A 25,304-nucleotide genomic window follows, 5' to 3' on the forward strand; every position below is an offset into this window, starting at 1 on the left:
GGCACGTGAAGCCATTCCGAACACGAGAACACGAGAACGCTGATCCGAGAAACAAAGAGACGAGTACTCAGACAGAAGTCGAGACTCAGACTGGAAAGAACAATTCAGAAGAAAAATAAAAAGAAACTAAGGACTTTGGGGGTTTTTATATAAGAGCGAAATAATGAGTTTCATGATGCTTATGTGCATCATCCTTTCATTCATTGCAGTAAGCAATGGAGGAGATTTACCTGTTAATCAGCCAAGGCAAAATGTATGGGAGACTTTAGCTTAGGCAGCGAATCTAGATAGTATTTGCCTGACACATTCGAGGCCAGGAAAACCATTTTCTGCATGCATGGTTGGATTGCCAGTGGATGAATGGCCAGTTCCAGGGCATTCCGCAGTTAACATTTCGCAGGTCATTAAAGATCCTGTGAAAGAGTGGTGTGCTTGGACACATCTACTTCCTGTGGCTTCTACAGAATCTCAGGAATTGGAGATTTTTGGGTCCATGACAATGGAATTCTGCATGCAGTTTGAAGCTCCGAAGGCCACAAAGGCAAAAACTATCGATTTGACTCCCATTCATGAGTTTTATAAGAATGCATCAGCTTGGTGTAAATATACAGAGAAAACTACCAAAGGATCGATCCAAGTCCCAGTGCAATTGCCACGGGGTTTGTTTTTAATTTGCGGGGACAGAATTTGGCACGGCATTCCTGCTAATGCCACGGGAGGTCCATGCAGCATTGGGGAAATTTCAATGCTATCGCTTGATTTGAACATGCTAAGAGAGAAAAGGCACAGAGAAAAAAGATCAGTAGAACAATATGCGGCAGATTGCAATGACGAAGTATTTTCTTGGGACAAGAAAACGAGTATTGCTACAGCAATTTTCTCACCTCAAACAGCATCAGGGGTGGCTTTGACTCAGATCGACTGCATGGGTTGCTGGTTGAGCAAACATGCACGGTCTGTGTCTGTCGCATTGGATGACATGTTAAAAGATGTTAGTGGTGTAAGACAGGCGACTCTTCAAAACAGAGCGGCAATCGATTATCTATTGCTCGCCCATGGACATGGGTGTGAAGAGTTTGAAGGGATGTGCTGCATGAATCTCTCAGATCATTCAAAGTCAATTCATGAAAGCATTAAAAATATAAAAGACAGCATAAATAAGCTTGGCGAGATCACAGGATCATGGATCGATCAGCTGGTAGATTTCTTTGACATCTCTTCCATTTGGAGAGGAATTTTAAGGGTATGGTTTTATGTTTTAATAGTTCTCCTAGTCCTCATCCTTGTCGTCCCATGCATATTTGCATGTTTAAAACGCGCCATGAATCGGATTGTAAAAGAGGTTTTCTTGGTGCAAACAGAAGGGGGAGATATGGGATCTCAGCACCTCAGGACTGAGGTGCCGAGTCACCGAGACCACCCTTGGGGGGCTCAGGAGTCCTGGAATGTTGCCAGAAATGTCTGGTGGCTGGACTTTGATCCTACACAGGAGACAACACTTGTATGAGGATAGGAGGATTTCACCGGAGTGAATGGTGAAGGGATTAGTTAATTAGAGAGTGAAACACAGGGTTTAGGATTTCTGTACAGGGGGGTTTAGAGAAGTAAGATGGAGGAATTGGGGCGTGTCCTGGCCTTCTTCTTCTTCTTCTTCTTCTTCTCCTCCATCTTCTGTGGTGATGGTGGCACTTTGGGATTGGTCATTACTAAAAGTGCACTGGGAAATAAGGGTGAAAGGTATTGGGGAAAAATGATAAATATTGTATATGTAACTTTGAGTATAAAGATAGGTGACCGCCCAGAGGGCAGGGGAGTGTGCTCATGGCTGGCTGCTGAGCAGACCTCTGTCGGGCCGAGAGAAAATCTTTTAGATAAACAATTAATAAACACCGAGACCGAGAAAAGAACTGAAGCCTCTTCTCGTCCTTTGAAACGTGGGCTGCCCCAAGGCCACCTCGGGCCTTTCCAGGCCATCCAAACAGCCAAAAATCGGACACTGTATAATATATTTTACATCTCTTACATCCTGGCATAAATATTTCTGAATAAGGCAATATTGTCTAATCATTACCATAATAGAGAATACATATTTATATAAATATATCTGCCCATGACAGGAACCTCTGTGAGTGTCTGGGACATCCCGGCTCCTTGGCAGCCTGGGGACCCCTGGGATGTCACTGTGGAGCCCCCGTGAGTGGCTGTGACAGACTGGTGCCTTTGCAGCCCAAGGTCCCCTGGGATGTCACCATGGAATGGCTGTGACTGCCTCTGACCACAGGGCTCTTTACCAGCCCCACAAACCCCTGGGAGGTCTCCATGGAGCTCCTGTCTGTGCCTGTGATATTCCAGCTCTTGAACAGCCTGGAGACTCTTGGAAAGTCCCCATGGAACCCCTGAGGGCCTGTGGCAAATCTGATCCTTAGCAGTAAACCATGAACAGCCCCCTGTTGCTATGTTCACTTTCCATGGCAACAATCACCAGGGTGCTGTTGCTATGGTCAGTTTCCATGACAACCATCACCAGCCCCCTGTTGCTATGCTCAGTCCCTTGGCAGCTCCATAGAGACCCCATGCCAGGGTGGTTGCCATGGACACCAGCTCAGGCCTGCAGCCAGAGCCCGTTGCCATGGCAACCATTGGCAGCCCCATCCCCAGGCTCATGGGATCCCAGAACCACAGAATTGGCTGAGCTGGGAGGGACCCATCAGGATCCTCCAGTCCAACTGCTGACCCTGCACAGGACACCCCAACAATGCCAGCCTGGGTCTGGCAGCGCTGCCCAAATGCTGCTGCAGCTCAGAGAGCCCTGGAGCTGGGACCCTTCCCTGGGGAGCCTGGGCAGGGCCCCAGCAGCCTCTGGGCAAAAACCTTTTCCTGACATCCAACCTGAGCCTGCACCAACTCAGCTGCAGCCGTTCCCTCCACTCCTGTCCCTGGGCACCAGAGGGAAGAGGTTCCCACAGCCCCAGCCAGGGACCCACTCCCAAGGCTGTTGCCATGGCCACCAGGGCTGGCACCAGCTGGGATACTCGGTTTCCACGGGCAGGAGTTCAGGAATGGGATTCCCCAATTTCCTGCTCCTGCTAAAACCTCGCTGCCCTCACTGCCCTCCGGCCTCCAATGGAAAGCACAAAAGGCAATGATCCCAGGCTGAGATAAGAACAATTTATTGGGAACAGCAAGGAGATAAGAAAAAATGGAACAGAAAAAATATTGATAACAGAAGAGATAAGAAAAGTTATTTACAGGGAAAACTACAACATCAACAGCAGGCTCTTCCTGGCCACGTATTTCCCCCTGCCTGGAAAGGACCCTCTTCTCATCTGGGGAGAGAGAGAGAGCCCCTTTCCTGCCCCTGGCAATGACCTGAGGTGGGAGTGAATGTAATGACAGGGCCATGGCCAGGCCCTCACCTGCTTCAGTCCCACCTCATGTCATTGATAGGGGCAGGAAAACGGACATGTGTCTTCCCAGCATGGATCACAGGGCATATACATCACCAGGGCTTTTCCCAATGTGGGTCTTCCAATGATGGATGAAGCCGGAGCAGTGCACGAAGCTCTTCCTGCACTCAAGGGGCTTCCCTTACCGGTGCCTCCACTGGTGTATGGTCAAGGCTGAGCAGTGGTTGAAGCTCTTCCCACACTGGGGAAACTTGTAGGGCCCCTCCCTAGTGTGGATGTGCTGCTGGGTCATGAGGTTGGAGTTGCAGTTGAAGCCCTTCCTACGCTCAGAGCAGTGGAATGGCCTGACCTCCGTGTGAATCTGCTGGTGCTGGAGGAGATTGGAGCTGGTGTGAAACTGCTTCCCACACTCGGGACACTCATAGGGCCTCTCCCCAGTGTGGATCTTTTGATGCCTGATGAATTCTGAGCTGCAGCTGAAGCCCTTCCCACACTCCCCACACTCATAGGGTCATTACCCAGTGTGGATCATCTGGTGGCTGATCAGGTGGTTGCTCCTGCTAGAGCTCTTCCCACACCCCAAGCACTTGTAGCACTTCTCTGTTGACGGAAGGAGACCAGGACATCCAGTTGATCATCACAGGCCCAATTTTATTGATCAGCACAGCGGGTTAAATACAGTTCGTAATTAACTTCATGCATATTGCAAAAGTTGAGCTCAGGATTGGTTAGTTACATATCAGCAGTTACACCTACTTTTACATTCCTATGGTCCTACTTTTGATACTTTCTACATATTCTTAGGAGATATTCAGGACTAATCTCTACTCCCTTTCTCCATGTTGCAGCAAGGCCACTGATTGCAAGCTGCTGACATCTCCTTTCAGCTTGCTGACTGCTGATTTCTCAGCTTGACCAGTGGCAATATGTCAGCATGGCCTTTCTCAGCTAACCAACTATTAATAAAGCTCTCCACATTAAAGCTCTCCACACTTCTCCCCATCATTAAGCTGCTCATGCGCCACCAGCTCTGAGCTCTGGCTGAAACTCTTCCCACCGTCCCGGCTCAGGATGGGTCTTTCTTCCTCAGAGGACCCTGGGCTGGGCTTGCAGCCCCTCCTCCTGTGGGATCTCCGTGGTATTTCCTCCATGTTGTATTCCTGTGCCATGGAGTTTCTCAAAATGGCCTCTTCCACGAGGTTCTGCCATGGAGATTTTTCCTCCCTGGTCTCCATCCTCAGCTCCTTGTCCAGGGGAGGAAGGACGCGGACAGGATGGGATTTTCCTCTGTGCCAGAGGGAAGGGGAAAGAGATCCCTCCAGGGATTTCCCAGCGGGACAGCATTGACCCCAGGTTTATCCTGCAACCAGGGGCAGTGCTGGGCTGGGAGATGGAGCAGGAGAGAGGGGGAAAGGGGCACTGACTTCCTCCTCACCTGACTGGGTGTTCTGGGGCTCCTTCCTTTTTGTCACAGCCTCCTCCTCCTTCTGGCACAGTTTTGGGCATTGGAAATTCTGTTTTTGGAGGAAAACAAGGAATGAGTACATTGAATTTTGCACTGGTTTTAAGGTAAACCTGGAAGCCTCTAAACCAGAATTAAAATTTAAAAGAAAATGAGGATCAAGGCAATGATACAGAAAGAAACACTGCCTTAAACTGTCAGAGTCAGGATATAACCTGACACCCTGTTGGTCAGGGTGGTGGCAGCAGTCCCATAAAACGGTGACTGCAGTCCTGTTGGAGTGATTAACATGATTCTGTCGAGGCAGTGATCCTGTAGAAGGGTCTGGTCTTCCTCTGAAGGTCTAGTGGTGGTTATGGAGCTCTTGTCCTCTGGGAATCCAGTAGGCAAGATGCTCCTGGTCTTTCATACCTCAGCTTATATCCAGGTAGGAATGCTTGGTTCCTCCCCCTGGGCGGAGCATCCCACAATGGGATGATGGAATTTTATCAGTCCTGCAGTGTCACTCAATGGCCCATTCACAGAAGATATCTTCCCTGGAGGGCATTATCAGGGATGAGTCATGGAAGAGATAAAGAATACTGCCCCACCTGTTCATAACACTTGATAAAGTTGGGGATTGAAAACATGCATTTGGTTACATCTTGCATGGCAACCTGAAACAGTGCTCAGGGGGTGAACACCGCCCCCCTTACCCAAACTGGCTCAGGTGTAAAACCCCCACCCTGGAAAGGCCGCACACACAGGGGACAATGTCACACCTGGCCCCTTCCCGAGGAGGTCTCTGTCCCTGTCACTCCCTTGCTCTCCTCCTTTTCTCTTTCTTTCCATCTCTCTCTACACCTCACATTTACTGTTCAATAAATTCCATTTTGGATTTGGTCTCGTTAGCACTGTAACTGGGGCAGAGGCATCTCTTCAACAATTTTCTTAACCAGATTGTGACATTATTTTGGCACAGTGAGTTTAGGCACTGTTCTCTGTGTGCCTTTGACAACATCATGGTTCCCTCCTCTGAGGAGGTTGTGGTTCTCTCTGGAGGAACTCTTGGAAAATTGGACGCAGCTTCCTCTGAGCAACTTATGGGAGAACTGATGAGGAAAATGGCTGTTGTGTGCCCAGAATGTACACAAAATGTTTTGCTGTCTTTGCTTGAAAAGTTTGTTAAAATCACTGGAGGAAAGGGAGCAAATGTTATCAGAGAGACAGACAAGGTTCATTCACCCCATGGTGAGGAACCCAAGGCTGCTAAAAGTCCTACAGGAAGCCCAGCTCAAGTATGTAGATTCCTGAATAACTCCTGAATTCCCAGGCTTGGGTTCTTTGACAAATGTGAGAATCATTATTCTCTTCGTCCCTGTCACCTTTGTGACAGCTACTAAGGGCTTCGCCTTCCATTTAATAATCTGTATTGTGACAAATTTACACTTTTCTTTTATTAGAACATGCCAGCAGCTGAGCTGGAGCTGTGCAAGAACCGATGAAACTTGGAATTGCCACAGAATTGCTTCTATTGTTGGTGTATTAATATTTGGGATTTGTTTGCGTTTTCATCACGTGACTTGTGGGAAAAGCAAATATTCATCGAAGTATTTTATGCAGAGTTAAGTTTGATTCCTGCCAAGTTAATTTTGTCCAGTTCCCAGAGGATGCTCAAGGGGTCTCTGTCCCTCTTGCCCTGGGGGCTGCTGGAGAGGGGCTTGGGAGGGTTGTCCCTGTCCCTGTCACCCCAGGCCATTCCCCAGGGGGTGTCCCTGTCCTGGTCACCCCAGGCCATTCGCCAGGGGGTCTCCATCATTCTCATCCCAGGGAATGCCTGGGGGGTCTCCCTCACTCTAACCCTTGTGCCAGCGGGTGCTCGGGGCAGTCTCTGTCCCTCTCATTCCAGGGGATGCTCAGTGGTCACTGTCCCCTCGCCCTGGAGGATGCTCAGGGGGTCTCCATCCCTCTGGCCTCAGGCAATGCCTGTGCAGGGCTGGGGACCAGGGGCTCTGTGTCCATCTCACTGCTGAGGCTGCTCGGGGCTGGGGGGCTCTCCGACCTTCTCACACCTGGGGAAGTCTTGGGGGTCTCTGTCCCTCTCAGCCCTGCTGTGACCCCACCCAAACATCATTGGGGTCAGAGGGACAGAGACACCTCCAAAGCCACAGAAGGGCTGAACCGGGGATTTGGTTTGGGGCTGAGGACTTCGGAAGGGACTGGAATTGGGGCTGGGCTTGGACTTGGGGCAGAGATTTAGATTCGAGCTGGGATTGGGGTTAAGGCTAGACATGGGATTGGCTTTAGGGCTGGGGTTGGGATTTGGTCTGGGGCTAGACAAGTCTGGGACTGGGATGAGGTTAAATACAGAACTGGGAGTGTGTCTCAACATGGAGTGAGATTGAGACCAGGATCAGGGTCAGGTTTGGGACTGAGCTCACCCAGGGAGGGACCAGGGGGGGTGTCACTGCAGGATGTCCCTGGCATCATCCCAGCCCTCCTCAAGCACCTCCAAACATGGGGGGCAGCTGGGTGCTCCAAGATCCAGGTGCTCCCACGCTGCCCCTCAATACCAGGTGAGCATTCCCTGAGGGCAGCCCTGACTGTGAACCTTGGGGCTCTGGGATCAGCCCTCACATCCCTGTGGGAACATCTAGAGGCAGGGCGAGAGATTTCTGCCCCCACTCTTCCCTGTGGAAGGGTGAAGCCCAGCTGCCCTTTCCTTCTGGTGCATCCTCCTCTCCTTCGGCATGGGTATCCAGGGACAGGAGTGGAGGGAACGGCTGCAGCTGAGTCGGGGCAGGCTCAGGTTGGATGTCAGGGAAAGGTTTTTGCCCAGAGGCTGCTGGGGCCTTGCCCAGGCTCCCCAGGGAAGGGTCCCAGCTCCAGGGCTCTCTGAGCTGCAGCAGCGTTTGGACAGCGCTGCCAGACCCAGGCTGGCATTGTTGGGGTGTCCTGTGCAGGGTCAGCAGTTGGACTGGAGGATCCTGATGGGTCCCTCCCAGCTCAGCCAATTCTGTGGTTCTGGGATCCCGTGAGCCTGGGGATGGGGTTGCCAATGGTTGCCATGGCAACGGGCTCTGGCTGCAGGCCTGAGCTGGTGTCCATGGCAACCACCCCTGGCACAGGGTCTGCATGGAGCTGCCAAGGGACTGACCATAGCAACAGGGGGCTGGTGATGGTTGCCATGGAAACTGACCATAGCAACGGGGTCCTGATGATGGTTGCCTGCTAAGGGTCAGATTTGTCAGAGGCCCTCAGAGAGGTTCCATGGGGACTTTCCAAGAGTCTCCAGGCTGTTCAAGAGCTGGAATGTCACAGGCACAGACAGGAGCTCCATGGAGACCTGCCAGGCATTTCTGGGGAGTGCAAAGGGCCCTGTGGTCAGAGACAGCCACAGCCATTCCATGGTCACATCCCAGGGGACCTTGGGCTGCAAAGGCACCGATTTGTCACAGACACTCACGGGGGCTCCACGGTGACATCCCAGGAGTTCCCAGGCTGCCAAAGAGCTGGGATGTCCCAGACACTCACAGGGGTTCCTGTCATGGGCACAGTGAAACCTTCAGGCAAAATTTGTTAGGGAAACTCCTGTTGGGTAACAAGGCGCAGAAAGGATTCCCAATAGCCCCCATAGGTCCCCAAATGTCACTGTTGAATCAGAGATGACACAGACTCAGATCAGAAGGCTAAGGGTTAAAAGCCACCTGTTTTTTCAGTCCTCTTCTTTTATATCTTGGTTTGCTACAGGCGGATCTCACTGGTCCTTTAATCAACACATTTCACATGATTGGCCAATTAAGACAACACCCTTCAGTAAACAATTTTATGGAAAAAAGCCAACTTATTCCAAACATTGTCAGCCAAGTGTTTTCTCAAAAATCCACTCAGATAACACCATTATTGATGCTTGTTTTATGTTGGGCCTTTCTTGGGGGTCCTTGGATGGGAGAATCCCTGCTGTAGCAGTTCTATGCCAGGTAAAAAGAGATGCTCGGGACTTTTTCAGTCTTCAGCTTCTTTTTTATTGTTATCTTATCTAAAGTTTTGCATTGCTGTCCACACCAGGCTCAGTGAACTGCAAAAGCACTGTAAAATGGCCCCAAAACATACAGTTTCAAGCTCTTTTAACATTGTCTCATCCAATAAACATTTGAAAGGTGCATTATTTCTACTTATCTACCAATAACTCATCCCTTGACTGTCCATATAACCTCTACACTGTGCTTTCCTTGACCAATCACCTTGTGCTACCAACAGTGCGGAAAAAAGGACAGATGAAGAAGACGGGGACTACACCCCAATTCCTCCATCTTGCTTCCTATCTACACCATACTAATAACCCCAAAACCTAAATTTCTCACCCAAGGAACATAGTATAGTACTCTCTATTACCTATTTCACACTTTGGTAAATTCTAATCTATCTCAAAGTCTTGGAAGTCCTCTCCATGGGTGAAGTTGAAAGGCAGTGTTTCTCTGGGGGTCAGGACCCCTCAGAGCAGACAGAGAACTATTCCCTTTGCCTTGGATCCCCACATGTAACCTAAAATCCTTTAACCCTTAATATGTGAAGTTGCCCAAAAATGTTCCAGGTAAGTAGGATTAGAAGGAGGAGAAAGAGAGAAAAACAGAAAGACAGAAGATCCATAGAACAACACACACATAGGTACCAACTGCTGGGGTTCCAGCATTGTGAAGAGAGGAACCACAGGAGAAGGCAGGATCCAGACCCTGGACTGCCCTCATGCCCCGGCTTTTAACCTCCTGGGCCTTCATGGCCCACCCCCGGGGGTGGGACTGCCAGTTGCATGTCCAGTCAGAGCCATGGGAGACACCAGAAGCTGGTGTGTGATTGATTGACAGCTCAGCCAATCAGAACTATGTTAGCACTGCCTGTACTGTGTGATTGACAGCTCTGCCAGGCCAGGGCTGGGGGCGGGGGTCTGTCCCACCACAAACCAAGGCCTGACCCAGCCCTGGCCCCACACGGGCATTCTGAGCATCACAAGCTGTCTCGGGACATCGATCTCATCCAGCCTCTGACAGCATCCATGATGACAGTACAGAACCTGATGGAATCAAGGGTCAGTTGTGACCTCACGGTGCCTCATGGAATCGAGGACACCATTGTGCAACTTGGGGGCAGTATGGCTGCAAGGGTCAAAAATCAAACACTGGGGTCCATAGAAACAAGGAGCCATTGTGACACAGCAGGGCCGCATGGAGCCAAGGGAACCCTGTGACTCTGTTGAGGCTCATGAAACCAAGAAGCCTTTGTGACACTGCAATACTTCGTGGAATCAAGGAGAATACTGTGACAGTGTGGGGACCCATGAAATCAAGGAACCATGGAACAGGTCTGCCTGCTTTGGCCTCCTGGGGGCTGTTTGACAGGTCCCACTGAATTTGACATGTCAAGGGCCACTTCTCATCTGACTGTGAAGCACTGGGGCTCTGTGCTTTCCTTCCCATGGAAAAGAGCTCTCTTTCTTGTCTAGGCTTCTATGCCTGAAATTAGGATTCCGCCTCTAAAATTCCCTATATGCAAGGCTTTCTCCCAAGCAAAATCTGCCAATACAGTCAAGTGTGGCGAGACTCGGCCTCTGGTGACTGCCTCTCATCTGCCCTGGTGCTCGGTTGTTCCCTTCCTATGGAGACCATTGTGACAATGTGGGGGGTTGTGGAGCCAAAGGGCATTGTTACACTGTAGGAACTTGTGGAACCAAGGGAATCATTGTGACACTGCGGAGTACCACGGATCCAAGGGACCATTGTGACACTGTGGAGCCTCATGGAACCAAGGACGTCACTGTGGTTCTGTTGGGCCGCATGGTCCTAAGGGGCCAATGTGAAGCCATGGGGCTTTGTGGAACCAAGAAACAATTGTAGCATTTCAGGCCCTCATGGGGCCAAAGGGTCATTGTGATCCTGCAGGGCACCTGCAGGGCACCGTAGATCCATGGAGAAAATTGTGGCATTGCAAGGCCCCATGGAATCATGGTGACCATTGTGACACTGCAGGGCCTCACAGAACCAAAGGGCCATTGTGACCCTGCAGGGCCTCACAGAACCAAAGGGCCATTGTGACCCTGCAGGGCCTCATGGAGGGAAGGGGCCATTGTGACACTATGGGAACTTGTGGAGCCACGGGGATCATTGTGGTACCACTGGAGCCCATGGAACCAAGGGGCCATGGTGATAAGGAGGAGCTTCATGGAACCAATAGATCATTATGATAGCCTGGGCTTTTGGAACCATGGAGAGCATTTAGATCCTTAAAGACTTGTGTAACCAAGGGGCCATTATGACACCAGAGGGCATCATGGAAGCAAGAGAACCATTATGACACTGCAGGGCCCTGTGGAACCAAGGCAACATGAAATAGGTGTGGCTGCCTTGGACTCCCAGGGTTCACCTGACAGGTCTGGCCGGCCTTGGAATGTGGAAGGCCACTCCCATCTGCCCCTGAAACACGGGGGCTCTGGGCTTTCCTTGTATAGAAAAGAACTGTCCATCTTTTCCAGGTATCCATGGCCAAAACTTGGATTCCACCTCCAAATGTCTGTGTATCCAAGGATTACTGCCAGACAAAAGTTGCCAGGACAGACAGGTCTGGCTGGTCTTTGACTCCTGAGGGGCAGCATTTACCTGTTTTGCATACACTGGAATGGGCTCTGTGCTTTTCTTTTTATGGGACAAAAACATCCATCTTCTCCAGGCACAAATGTCTGAAATTAGGATTCCACATCCATAATTTCAAAGATCCAAGGGTTGGTCCAAGCAAACCCGCCAGGACAGACAGGTCAGGCTTGCCTTGGCCTCTGGTGGTTGCCACTCATCAGCTTCTGAAACATGGGGGCTCCGTGGTTTCCTTCCTATGGAGACAAATGTGACATTTGGGAGCCTTGTGAAATGAAGGGACCATTGTGACACGGCAGAGCAACATGGATCCAAGGCACCATTGTGACACTGTGGAGGTTCGTGGAACGAAGGACATCATTGTGGCTCTGTTTGTCCGCATGGTCCCAAGGGACCATTGCAAATCAGCAATATGAGAGTTAGCCCAGCTGTAATTTAGAGTCAGCCAGATTTTACCCCGGAAGAACTGGGCATGAGTTTCAAGTCCTAGGAGTCATTCTTTTAACTTAGGGTGAGCTTGAGAAGTCCCCCACAAGGCTTTAGTGTTGTTATGCTAATTTGTCCAAGTTCTACTCCCCTATTGGCTTATTGGCTACTTATTTCTTCTATATGTTATTGTTCTGGTTTTCTAGCCCCAAGTATCTATGTTGTTGCTTCCCCCTTGACTCAGGTTTTAGGATCCTGCCTCTTGTACTGTGCTGGACTTCTCCATGTTTATTGTTTTTCACCCTGTAATTAAAGTTCCTTTTAAACAACTCCATTGATCCTGCTCCTTTTCATTTCCACTACCCTTGCCCTGAACTCAGGGACTCAGAGAGGTTTATTGCAGCCACCCTCATCGGGACATTTGGCGCCCAAACAGGGACCATGACATTCAGGGCTCCCTGTGTCAGTCATGTCAGCTGGGGTTAGCGGATGGATAGGTCAGTGCTCCATGGGATTTTGGATTGTGCCAGGCTCAGCAGATTCATCGTTGCTTCAAGGGACCTTGGCCAGGATCAGCAGGGACAATGACGGTTTCACCTGCATAGGATTGCAAGTGGGTTTGGGGAAATGCAAGACGTTCATTGCCCATTTAATCACTGTGTTTTTACAGCATGTACCCATGTCCCATAATTAATTTGGAGTGTTCCAGTGGCTCTTCCCCATTAGGCAGAGAAAGAGACAAATGGGCAGCCGGATGTTCAAAGCAGAAAGGAGCATATATGGATGCTTTCATTCTCACTAATCTTGATGAAATATTTTCAAAGAACAAATTAAAATCAATCATGAGGTGGATCATTAACAATTTTCCAGATTCCTCTGCTGATGAAATCCATACCCCTGAATTTTAGGACTCAGTGGGAGTTAAACTGTAAAATTTTTGATCAAAAGGGACCCCATTGCACCCTGTGTGCTCCCCATCATCCACACCACACTTGACCAGCAAGCAGTGTGTTGAAAACTCAATCCGTTGGTAACTCCTAACTCGGGAACTCCCCTCAAACCTGCCTTTCTCAAACCTTTAATGATGGTCCAAGATGGCAATGGCCATGCTTTCTTGGAGCATCGTGCCCTGGAGACTCAAGAAAGAACGAGCCAAAATATGGCTCAGGAGCCTGACCACCCTCCCTCCATCTTGAATCCTTCACTTCCTGCTACCACAACTTTTGCCTCTGCCCTGAAAAAAGCTCCAGACTCCACCCCCACAACTGCAGGTCCTGCCCTCACTGTCTATCATTCCCTCTCCACCCTGGACCATGCCTCCAGTTAAGGAAGGAGACTGGCAAATAGCCTCAAAATTCCTCATTGCTCTGTTATGTTGTGAAAAAAGGGGGCAGAATCCCAGGTATCAGCCACTGGTTTGCAGGGAAATCAAGGATCTTTGTATCTAAAGACCATAGGAAGGACTTACCTTGCTTTAATGACCTAATGAGGGCCATGTTTACAGCACATTTCTCAACCACCTATGATTTAAAATATATTATGTTGTTGTCATTTACAGAATACACCCGGTGGGAAGAGGGATGGAAGTGTTTATTATGCTAATAGCAATGACTATGATAATAATGTGGTGAGGGCGGAATTGAAAATCAACCATCTAGCTGGAGAAGGACAACACAGCCTACCAGATGATCAAGCAGTAGGTATCGCCAGAGAAGTATTGGATGATATCAAAGAGATGGCTTTCCAAGCTTTAATCCAGGTATCAGATGGTAGCATCCTCAATTTGAAATACTTTGGGTGGCTGCAGCTAAAGCTTTAGGACCATTAGACCATCTTGGGTGCCTGTTAAGTAAGCAAACCAATGCTACCTCCCTCACAATGAGTGGCCTGCTCTCAGACATAGGGACCATCAAACATGCCACCTTGCAGAACAGTGATAGAGTTTTGACTCTGGGTACATGGGCATGGCTGTGTAGACTCTGAGGGCATGTGTTGCATGAACCTCTCAATCCACAGCGAGTCAATCCACAAGAGCATTCAGGTACTGAAGGAAGGGTTCAAAAAGTTTCAAGTGGAAAAGAAAGACTGGTTCAATAAACTCTTCCAATCCAAGGGACTAAAGGGTTGGATGATGTCTAGCTAAAACAGGACATTTAATTTTCTCAGCTGTGGTTGTATTGTTAATTGTCCCATGTTTGTTTGGATGCTTTTAGAAAATCTTACAAAATTCTTTCAGTTCCATCTTTGTTTTAAAACAGAAAGGGGGAAGATATCCAACACAGGCTCCTCATGGACACCTTGGACAACAGAAATGGAGGCCAGGATGGCACAAACACCTCTCAGACACTCACTTTTGGAAGGAAATTCCTTAAAAGTACCTAAAAGTTTACTTAAATCCATAAAGTACATAAAAAACCTGGAGTATCTCAAGGCATTAATGAGCCCCACTGAGTGTCAGTACAAAGCTCTCAAGAGACTCATTAAAGCAGATAACTGGGGCCATGATTGCAAAACCTCTCACACAGTGTGTATCAAAAGGGAAACAACAAGTACCCGAAAATAACTGAAGTACCCTGTAGTATTAATGAGCCCCATTGAGTGTTGTTACTGAGAAAGCCTCTCTGGGGATTAATTAAAGCAGATAATTGAAGGCCATGATTGCACAAAGCTCTCAGAGACTCCAAAGCAAAAGCCAAACCCAAAGTCCTTTGAAAAACCTGCAGTCCCTGCAGGGAGCATTCAGGAGCCCCCAGGGCCATTGCTGAGCAAGGCTCCCCAGGGAATCCTTCCAGCAGATCCTTGAGGCCCCTGGGATGTGGGCTAGGGGGGGATGCTGAGGGCAGGACAAGGGGGTGACAGTGCCCACCCTGGCTGGGGCTTTGCCAGGAGGCCCCAGGAGGCCCCAGTGCCTCAGGACAAGGTGTCTCCTCACAGCCCCTCGTGGCACAGACCCTCCTGTGGCCCAGGGCACCAAGACTTGGCTTTTCTTTGTCCCCACCTGTCATCACTGCCTCCAGTTCTCTGCTCTGCCTGGGGCCTGGGGACACTTTTTCAGTCATGTCCCTCAATGGGACCCATTAAAAGTCCAAGAAAGTTTGGAGTTGGATTCTGCCTTGGAGTTCTGGAGAGGTTTTTTCAGCTCCCTCTCAGGGACTGATGTTCAGGGCCTGAGCACAAAGCCCCAGAAGCTTATTAAAGTCCTTGTGCTGTGTCTGTGCTGCTGAGCAGGGCTGGGCTCCTGGCACAGAGGCAGCTCCTGGTTACCAAGAAGAGATTCAAAAGCACATTTCCCTCAATGAGCAGCTTTTCTCCAGCCCAGCAGGGCTGGGGCACTGCCTGCAGCCAGCCCAGGCACAGCAGAGAGGCACAGAGAGCTTCAATCAGTCAGGGCTGGGAAGGTGCTGAGAAGTGCCTGGGGCAGAATCACTGCCAGCCCTTGGCACAGGAACCTCTGGCTGCAGGACAATGCAGCTGCAGCTCCTGGAGCCATCTCCCAAAGCTGAAACATCCCAATGCCTGCAGACCCTGTGAGTACATTCTCCGTCTCTTGTGCAGAGCAGCCAGGGGAGCTCAGGCTTGTCCTGCAGAGCAGGGTCCTGCAGCCCAGGGTGCTGTGCTGGGGCAGGGACTCTGCTGCCTTCCAGGGACAGCTCTCAGCCAGCCCTGGCAGCTGCTCCCAGCGCTGGGGGACAAGATCTGGGTGGGAGGAGGCAGCTGGAAAGGCTTGGAAGTGTTCTTCTTGTATGGTGGGGATGCTGCATTGTTCAGGACTGCTCCCAGCATGGCATTTAACTGCAGAACATTTCCAAGTAGATTATACAGGGAGCGGAGAATGGCAGGGGCTGCTTAAAAGCGAAAATCCTGCTTTTTGAATCTACTGCTCTGGGTTGCCTTGATGGGAAATCGCAAACAGATATTAATCTCTCACTCCAGCATGAGAAAAAAATTTTTTTCTCAGATCTTACTAAACCAGGCAGTGACAGAAATCTGAACAAGACCCTTTAGAGGCAGCATCAGTGTAGCTTTTACAGACTCCTCAGGGTTGCTCTGACTTTGCCATTAGAGCCTGCAAAGCCAGAGCTGCCCTTGGGCAGTGTCTGAGCTGGGAGGGGTCTGCAGGGCAGAGCTGAGCCCCCAGGGCTGGGCTGGGCTCTGGCAGGACTGGCAGGGCCCAGCCCTGGGCACAGGGAGCAGCTGCTGGCAGGGACAGCTCCAGGCAGCAGAGCCCTGGGCAGGCAGTGGGGGGAAAGTGCCCCCAGGCTGTGCTGGGATATTTAAAGTCCTCTCCAAACACAAGTATTCCATGATTACTTTTCTTATAGATCCAAATGTCAAGGAACCATAGGAAATGTCTAACAGCAGCTCCATCAGGCACTTCCTCCTGCTGGCTTTGACAGACACGCGCAGCTGCAGCTCCTGCACTTCTGCCTCTTGCTGGGCATCTCCCTGGCTGCCCTCCTGGGCAACGGCCTCATCATCAGCGCCGTAGCCTGCGGCCACCAGCTGCACATGCCCCTGTTCTTCTTCCTGCTCAACCTGGCCCTCACTGACCTGGGCTCCATCTGCACCACTGTCCCCAAAGCCATGCACAATTTCCTCTGGGACACCAGGGACATCTCCTACTCAGGATGTGCTGCTCAGACCTTTTTCTTTCTGTTCTTCATTGGAGCTGCATACTATCTCCTGACCGTCATGTGCTACGACCGCTATGTGTCCATCTGCAAACCCCTGCACTATGGGACCCTCCTGGGCAGCAGAGCTTGTGCCCACATGGCAGCAGCTGCCTGGGCCGGTGCCTTCCTCTATTCACTGCTGCACACAGCCAATACATTTTCCTTGCCCCTGTGCCATGGCAATGCCCTGGGCCAGTTCTTCTGTGAAATCCCACAGATCCTCAAGCTCTCCTGCTCCTAATCCTACCTCAGGGAACAGGGCCTTCTTTCTGTTAGTGCCTCTCTAGGAATTGGCTGTTTTGTGTACATTGTTTTCTCCTATGTGCAGATTTTCAGGGCTATGCTGAGGATCCCCTCTAAGCAGGGACAGCGCAAAGCCTTTTCCACCTGCCTCCCTCACCTGGCTGTGGTCTCCTTCTTCCTCAGCACTGTCGTGTTTGCCCACTTGAAGCCCCCCTTCATGTCCTCCCCATCCCTGGATCTGGCTTTGTCAGTTCTGTACTCAGTGGTGTCTCCTGCCCTGAACCCCCTCATCTACAGCCTGAGGAACCAGGAGCTCAAGACTGAAGTGTGGAGACTGATGACTGGATGCTTTCGGGAACATTAAACTGCTGGCCAATTTCTGCAAATCACTTGTAAGAAAATAATCTTGGATACTTCTCTTTGGCTAAGGTGTGAAAGTTTATTTTCTTTGCTTTATTTTTTTATACTACCCACAAAGACGTGTCATTCTTTCTGCCATTTCCCATTTTTTTTTCTCTCCACCTTCCCTGTGGCCACAGACTGTGTGAAAGAGGGGCTGTGCTCTTGGTGGCTTTAAATGAACTAAAGGATCTCCCAGCAGAGTTTTCTGCAGAGATGCCCTTGTTTTGCCTTCTCTGGAGCTGCAGCAGCAATGTCTGTGTGCAGAGCTGGGGGCAGATCAGTGCTGGCCCAGCAGCTGTGCCCAGCAGCAGCAGCACTTGGTGTTGCCAGTGCTGCTGCCGTGGCCCTGCCCCGCTGCCCTGGTGGCCCTGGTGTAGCTGCAGGGCCTGAGTGCTCTCGGGGCCGGGCACAGCCCTGGGGGTGGCAGTGCCGGGGCTGAAGCAGGAACAGGCCATGGGCACTGCTGGGGCAGCGCTGACGCCTCAGGCCAGGCCCTGGGGGCTCCAGGCTCTCTCAAGAACACGGCCAGGCCAATGCTCAGCACAGAAAAGCCCCGTGAGCAGCCCCAGGCTGGCCATGGGCAGGCTGGGGGCAAACAGCATGGCTGGGGCTCTGCAAGGGCCCTGGGGCAGACGGGAAGGAGCAGCAGAGCAGGGGCTGATCCATCCCCAGTTGTTGGGGATGTTGTTGGCAGCATCCCAGAGCATCCTCATGCAGCTGCCAACAACATCCCCCCCTCTGCAGCCCTGGCCTCTCCCCCAGCTCACACAGGTGCCCCATCCTTGCAGGCACAGACACGGCAGCACTGGCTCAGCAGCCCCTGTTTGCATTGTACACAGCAGTGGGAGCACCCCCATGCTGTTGGTGTGAGGACATGAACCTGAGGGAGCACAAATGCCATCAGCCCCTGGGGCCAGCAAGGGCTGGGGGACACCAGGGAAACCACTCAGCTTTGTCCTGCCCTCTGCAGTCAGCCGGAAAGTTTGTTCCCATCAGCTGGGAGTTTCCAGTCCCACTGCAGACGCTGTTGCTCAGAGCCAGGGCTGCCTGGCAGTCACCCCCTAACTGCCCTGAGCATTTCCTTGGCTTCACCTTTGCTTTCTTTCTTCTTTCCTGATACACATTCCTTCCTATTTCCCATTGCTGTTCCCGACCCTGCAAAGCCGATCCCTGTTTGCCCTTTCCTCTCTGGCTACACTCCCCATTGCAGTTCCTGACCTGGCACCATGGGAACGTTCCTTGGACATCAGGATCATCCTACAAGTGCTGCAGGAATTGTCTGCAGGTTCCTGCAGTGCCTGGTGCCGCTCCCTTGCCAGAGGCGCACCAGGTCAGGGTGGCACATCTGGGCTGCTGTGTCTGGCTCTGGGGCTCCCTGTTCTGGGCAGTGAGGAGGAGCTGCAGAGGCTCAGCAGGACTGACAGGATGGGCTTTGGGGCTGGCAGGAGAACCTGAGGGACCTGGGCTGCTGGAGCTCCTAAAGAGGAGGCCCAGGGCTCCTCCTGCAACTGCTGCAAGGGTGGTTTCAGAGAATCCCAGAATCAGCAAGGGTGTAAGAGGCCATGGAGATCATCAAGTCCACCCTGAGCCCTGACACCGCCTTGTCTCCCCTGAGCCTCCTCCAGGATAAACAACTGCAGCTCCCTCAACCACTCCTCACAGCACTTGTGTTGTTCCAGACCCCTCCCCAGCCTTGTTGCCCTTCTCTGGACACGCTCCAGGCCTTCCATGTCCTTCCTAAATTAGGGGGCCCAGAACTAGAAATAGCACTCGAGGTGCTGCCCAAGCAGTGCTGAGCACAGGGGAAAAATCCCTGCCCTGCTCCTTCTGGCCACACCATTCCTGAGCCAGGCCAGGAGCCATTGGCCTTCTTGGCTACCTGGGCGCACTGCTGGCTCATGTCCAGCCTGATGCCCCTCAGTCCCTGCAGATCCCTTTCTGCCTGGCTGCTGTCCAGCCCCTCTGGCACCTTGTTGAGGGAGGGATGCAGGGAGGGAGCAGGTCCAGATCCAGTCCTTCCTGAAATGTGGTGTTTGCTGACACTGCCAGTTCCCAGATTTTGATATCTCCCTCTTCTGGCACAGACCAAGTGCAGCAACTTGCTGGCACAGAAAGCCAAAGTTTGGAAATCTGCAGGTTCTGGCACCAGCATCATCCAGCTCTGATGTTTTCTGGGACTGCCAGTGCCCAGATTTGGAAATTTCCCAATGCCTTCACAGCCCAGGTCTAGCAATTTGGTTTTAGTTAGCTTAGGAAGAAAAGTTCCTTGGACTGTGACTTTCCTTTTTCTTGGAACTGTTTAAACATGCTCTGGACTGAAAACCCAGAAAAACACCGGCAGCAGCTCACCCCTGTGGCCCACCAAGGTCTGGGACGCTGCATTCCAGCGGCAGAGGGACTTAGAAGAGACTGAGTGAGCCAACTACAACCCACAAAAGGACTTTCTGAATTTGCCATCTCTTCAGCACTGTCAAAGGTTTGATTAAATATTATTCATTTTTCATGCTTGTGAATACTTTACTTGTTAAATAAACGGGGTTTTTTCACTTTTCTTGAGGGAAGTCTTTTCCTGAACTAGTAGGGGGAGGGGCCGCTTGAACTTGCTTTCTAGACGGACCCCTTTTGGAGATTTCCTCCCCAAATTTACCCTAAGCCAGCACAAACAGTTACAATGAAAATTTCACCAGTGGCATCATTTCCTGGTGGCAAATCTTGTGGCAGAAAATTGACCTTATTCTCCATGAGAGATTCTTGGGAAGAGCAGACAGGAGAAGATTCCTGGAAAACTGAAACAGCTTTCCAGAAGTGAAATGAAAATGAAAGAAACAATCCAAGATGCTTTCCTCTATTTATTTCTATGCTCCCCTTTTGCATGTTGCACTACTTCTCCATCCCAGTAATTCCAGATGCACTGCACCTCTAAGATCGGTGACTTAGTGATTTTTAGACACTCTAAAATACCACGAGCCACACACAGCTTTCCTTCCCCTGTTTTTACAGGAAAGCAACACTGGAGGTGTCAGTGCAGTGCTGGGCTCAGGTAGGAATCCTACCCCAAGGGAAGGTGGCCCGACAGTGTTTGACCCTCAGCAAGGACAATGCCCAGCAGCAAGCGAGGGGATTGCTGTGCCAGTGTGCAGGAGTCAGGGCTCTGCATCTGGGCTCAGCACTGCAAAGTTCCCGTGTTTGGGCAGACGGAGGGGCTGTCCCCGGGGCGCGCGGGGCTCGAACGAGGGGCTCGTGGGGCGAGCGGGGAACGGACACGGGGACGAACGGCCCCGGTGCTTCAGTTGCAGCGGCGGCAGCGGCGGCAGCAGTAGCGGCGGCAGCAAAGAGATATTTTGAATACTCTCTTTCTTTCTCTTCTCTCTTTCTTTCTCTCTCTCTCCCTTTCCCGCTGTCGGGCACCTTTCTCTCGGAGTCCCTTGCCCGGCCTCCCTCTCCTCTCCCCGCCTCCCTGTCCCGTGCAGGGCCGGGCCATGCCCCCGGCCCGCCCCCGGCCCCGGCCCCGGCCGTCCCGCCGCGGTCTCGCCTCCGCCCGGCTCTGGCTGTACTGGCCGTGGCGCTGCTGGGCGGGCATCAGTGCCTGGGGCGGGGGCGGCATCGCCGCCCTTTTCCTCCGCCTGGCCCGAGCCCGACCCCGGCCCCGAGGCAGGCTCCAGTCCCGGCCCCGGCCACAGCCCCAGCCCCGACCCCAGCCCCAGCCCCGGCCCCGGCCCCGACCCCGGCCCTTGCCCCTGCTCCTCCCGGGGCCCGCGGAGCACACACGCGGCGCGGCCGCTCCCTCCGCCTCCGCTGCGGCTTCCCCGGCCCGAGCTCCGCCGCTCGGCAGCGCGGCCCCCGGCACCGAGCCTCCCGTGCCGCGTTCCCGGGAGCGAACGCCTGGGCATGGCCGGCCCGGGGCGGGTGAGGGGCGCTCGGGCGCCGTTGCTGGCCCCGGGCCGAGCGCTGACAGCCGCGTCCCGCCCGCAGGGACGGCGCAGGAGGCCCTGCAGGAGCGGTACCGGCTGGGATCGCTGCTGGGGCGCGGCGGCTTCGGCAGAGTCTTCGCGGCCACGAGGCTCTCGGACGGCGCCCCGGTGAGCGGCGGGGCCGGCGGCGGGCGCAGGAGGAGGGGATGGAGGAGGAGGAGGGCGGAGGGCGGAGGATGGGGCTCGCAGTGCGGGCGGCGAGCTCACCCCGCTGCTGGCCTTGGCTTGCAGGTGGCCATCAAAAGGGTGCCACGGAACCGCGTCCGGCACTGGGGCGAGCTGGTGAGTGAGCGGGGCCAGCAGCCGGGGCTGCCGGCCAGGGATGAGCCGGGGCCCGCCACGGTGGGAGCCGCCAGGACGCCCCGAGGGAGAGCGGGCGTGGGGCCAGCGCAGGGCGCAGAGCATCCCGTGCTGGCTGAGGGCTTCCCCAGGCCTGGCACGGTATCGGCCCCACTGACGGCATCGTGCTCCTCCCGCAGCCCGACGGCACCAGCGCACCCCTGGAGATCGTGCTGCTGGCCAAGGTGTCCACTGGCTTCCCCGGTGTGGTCCAGCTGCTGGAGTGGCTCGAGCTCCCCAGCTGCATCGTGATGGTGCTGGAGCGGCCAGAGCAGTGTCAGGACCTGCAGCGTTTCATTCGGGCACGGGAGTTCCTGCGCGAGGAGGAGGCGCGGGAGCTGTTCCGCCAGGTGCTGGAGGCTGTGCGGCACTGCACCAGCTGCGGGGTCCTGCACAGGGACATCAAGCCAGAGAACATCCTGGTTGACCTGGACACCGGGCAGGCCAAACTGATTGACTTTGGCTGTGGCACCTACCTGCAGGACACAGTCTACACACACTTTGCAGGTGAGCCTACCCAGGGCTGTGCTCCTGCTGCTGACATCTCATGGCCCAACATCTCACAGCCCAAGCTGGCTGTGGCAGCAGGAGTTCTCCCTTTTGCTGCCAGTCAGGGCACTGAGTCCTCAGCTGAGTTGCTTTAGAGCAGGGCTGGGTGGGCAGCCATCTTCCAGCCCTGCTGGCAGCCTTTGCCAGCCACTCTGCCCAGGACTGGGGCTGGGCTGGGGCAGCCAGCCCGACCAAAACCCCTGTGGGTGGGGGTAGCAGAGAGGGAGGGCGGAACCTGTGCCCCAGCCAGTTCGGTGTGCAGATGAGAGGAAGGTCTTGGGCTGCTCCACTCACCTTGTTTCCCTTGGCTTCATAATATTTTTGTGGCAATGCAGGCAGGGAGGATAAGGGCATGTTTTTTCCCCAGCATGGAGTGGGTTTTTCCTTTGCATGTCATGGTCGGGCCTAGCCAGGGCTGCCCTCTTCCAGCACCAGAGGCTTCTTTTCCAACCCTAACTTTGTGCACAAGTCCCAGATGCTGGCGAGAGGGCAGTGGTCACCCTGTGTGCCCCTGATGCAGCCCCCGCAGCTGTAGGGATGCTGGGGCCAGGCTCTGGGAGCAGCAGCATGCCCCGATGAACTCCATCTGTATTCCATAGGAACACTGTCCTACAGCCCCCCAGAATGGAACGACTTTGGCTGGTACCATGGCGAGGCAGCAACAATCTGGTCCCTGGGCATCCTGCTGCACCAGATGGTCTGCGGGGAGCACCCTTTCAGGAGGGGCCGGAACCTCAGCTGGGGCCAGCTCCCGCTGCCACAAGGGCTCTCTCAAGGTGGATCCTCTTCTCTTGGAACGGGGGGAATCCCAGTGCTGGGAGCCAGCAGCAGGCTCGTGGGCATCCCGCTCTGGCAGCTGCTGAGGAGGTGGCACATGTCCTGCTCTCCTCCAAAACAGGGAATTGGTGGGAAAGTTTAGGCCCAGCTCAGAGCGCAGCCAGCATGGCCTGGGCATGGGAACAGTGGGGTAAAGCAGACAGGAGCCTTCTCTGGCTGACCATCAGTTTCTGCTTTCTCTCCCCAGAGTGCAAAGACCTGATCTGGTGGTGTTTATCCGTGAACTCCTTGGACAGACCCACACTGGAAGACCTGTTCTGTGATCCTTGGATGCAGGATATTCCTCTGCCATAGAAGAAGGGAGAGAGCCACAGGCACACTTTGATCCAGGGCCCTGGTAAGTTCCTGCTCTACATATGCCTTGGCAATGAGAAGCAAAGGAACCCAACCCTTTTTGTGCTGCCTGTGTCACTGCACCGGGGTCATGGGATGGGAACACGCAGCCCTTGTGCTGGAGCTGAGCTGCTCTGCCCAGCACTGGTGGCTGCCATCCCAGCTGGTTTTGCTTGTCCTGGTTCCCTGACAGCTGGGGCCCTGGGCAGAGCCCTGAGAGCCTGGTCTGCCCGCAGGGAAGGAGAAGGAGCCCCTGGAGAAGCTGTACCGGGTGGGGATGATGATGCTGCTGCTGCTGGAGACAGCGAGGGTGACATCAAGGATGACAAGCTCTTCCTCAGCCTGGCCACTGGAGGCTGAAGGTGATGCACTTTGATTCTGGCACCTTCTTCAAAGCCAAACTCCACAGGGAATTTGCAGATGAGTCCCCATCTGGGGAAATTCTGCCAGATTTGGGCATGACCCAGCCTGGCGGGGAACCAAAGGCTCCCCCTTTGCTGGGGCAGATGCAACTCATTCTTCAGTCGCTGCCCAGTTGCTTTTGGCATGGCTGGGAGGATGGGCTGGGGCGGGTACGAAATGGGAGTGGGCTCCTGGCTCTGCCAACAACCCCCAGCACCCACCGTGCCCCGGGCTGGGACTGGGGCTGGGGCAGCCAGCCCGAAACAAACAAAGCCCATGGTGGGAGCAGAGGTGGGGCTCCAGAACCTGTGCACAGCTGCTTTGCTGTGCAGGCAAGGAAGGGCTTGGGCTGCTCCACTGCCCTTGTTTGCTTTGGGGTCACCGTGATTTTGGGGGACAGTGCAGGGAGGAAGAGAGAAAGTGTGGGATTCCCTCAGCCATGGCTGGGTTTTTCCCTAGCATGTAGGGGTGGTGCCTTCCTCATGGCACTGACAGAGATAAGAGTTTTTACTGTTTTTCTTGTTTTCCCTTTTTGTCTCTAAACTCTTGTCAATAATGTGTTGTTTGTTATTCCAGAAGAAGCATTCAAGGTGGTCCAGTGTGGATAGGGAAGTGCTTGGGAGCAGCTGTGGCATGGATGGGCGGTGCCTTTGGAGAAGTTTGAGGCCATGGTTTGGGAGCAGCTTTTCTTCCAGCCGTGGCTGGTGTGAGGTGGGTCCCTGTGTGCTTGGCAGGGTGGGATCAGAGATTTTGGGAGATGGCAGCGAGCACAGGAGCATCCTGCTCTGGGCAGCTGCTGAGGGCTGGATGTGCCATGGCTGGCTGCAGGCTGGGCACATGTCCTGCCCTCCTGCTCTGTGCCAAAGGCAGCAGGGATGGGCAGCTCTGGGCACAGCTCTGGGCACAGCCAGCATGGCCTGGGCACCGCAGGCCTTGGCACAAGGGCACAGGAGCCCTTAGCTGACGGGCGGTTTCTGCTTTCTCTCCTTGCAGCCGGGATCTGCGGGTGCTGAGGCTGCTCTGGGCTCTGCCAGGGCTCTGCTGGGCTCAGCCCTGGGCCCAGCTGGGCTGGCCCTGCCCTCACATTGCTCTCACAGCTCTGCATCAGACGAGCCCCTTGTGAGCACAACGCCTGAGCTTTCTGCTTTGGCCGGTGAGTGAGACTCTGCTGCAGGCCCAGAGATTGCAGCTGGGGACACACATCCAATTGGCAAGGACCCAAACTCTCCACAGTCCCGTCTGAACACCTGGATCTGTACAGGGTGTTTTCCTCTCGATTGGCTGGAATTGTGCAATTGCACTTTGTTCCTCCTCTAGCAGTGCCACGAGTGGGCCAAAGCTGGCGAGTGCGCCGTGCTCCTGAGGCAGTGCAGTCTGGAGCTGATGGATGGAGAATTGGCCTTCTGCACTGCCAAACCAGAGCAAAAAGCCGTAAGTGGGACTTTGTGTCTCTAAGAAATCCCTGACAGTTACAACAGGAATGTGCAGCTCATTCCCAGGCTGAGAAGGAAGGTCATCTTCTAAAGGATTTGGGCTTTGACAGAGTTTCCATTCCCAGTCCTGCTTGGAGCTGGAAGGGCACAAAGCAATTTCCTCTTGCTTTGACCACAATTTCAAATACCAGTGTTGGGAACAAAGCC

At 53.3% G+C, this 25,304-nt stretch overlaps 1 protein-coding gene across 1 annotated transcript; it reads left to right on the forward strand.

Moving 5' to 3' along the window:
• The first annotated feature begins 21,380 nt into the window (after nucleotides 1-21,380).
• LOC141727826 (serine/threonine-protein kinase pim-1-like) lies at nucleotides 21,381-23,223 on the forward strand. Its single transcript, XM_074534114.1, has 5 exons — nucleotides 21,381-21,392; nucleotides 21,436-21,546; nucleotides 21,684-22,050; nucleotides 22,692-22,868; nucleotides 23,117-23,223. The coding sequence occupies exons 1-5, from the start codon at nucleotides 21,381-21,383 to the stop codon at nucleotides 23,221-23,223; spliced, it is 774 nt and encodes a 257-aa protein (XP_074390215.1).
• The last annotated feature ends 2,081 nt before the right edge of the window (nucleotides 23,224-25,304 follow it).

The sequence above is a fragment of the Zonotrichia albicollis genome, unplaced genomic scaffold (assembly GCF_047830755.1).
Source record: "Zonotrichia albicollis isolate bZonAlb1 unplaced genomic scaffold, bZonAlb1.hap1 Scaffold_254, whole genome shotgun sequence".
Lineage (NCBI taxonomy): Eukaryota > Metazoa > Chordata > Aves > Passeriformes > Passerellidae > Zonotrichia > Zonotrichia albicollis.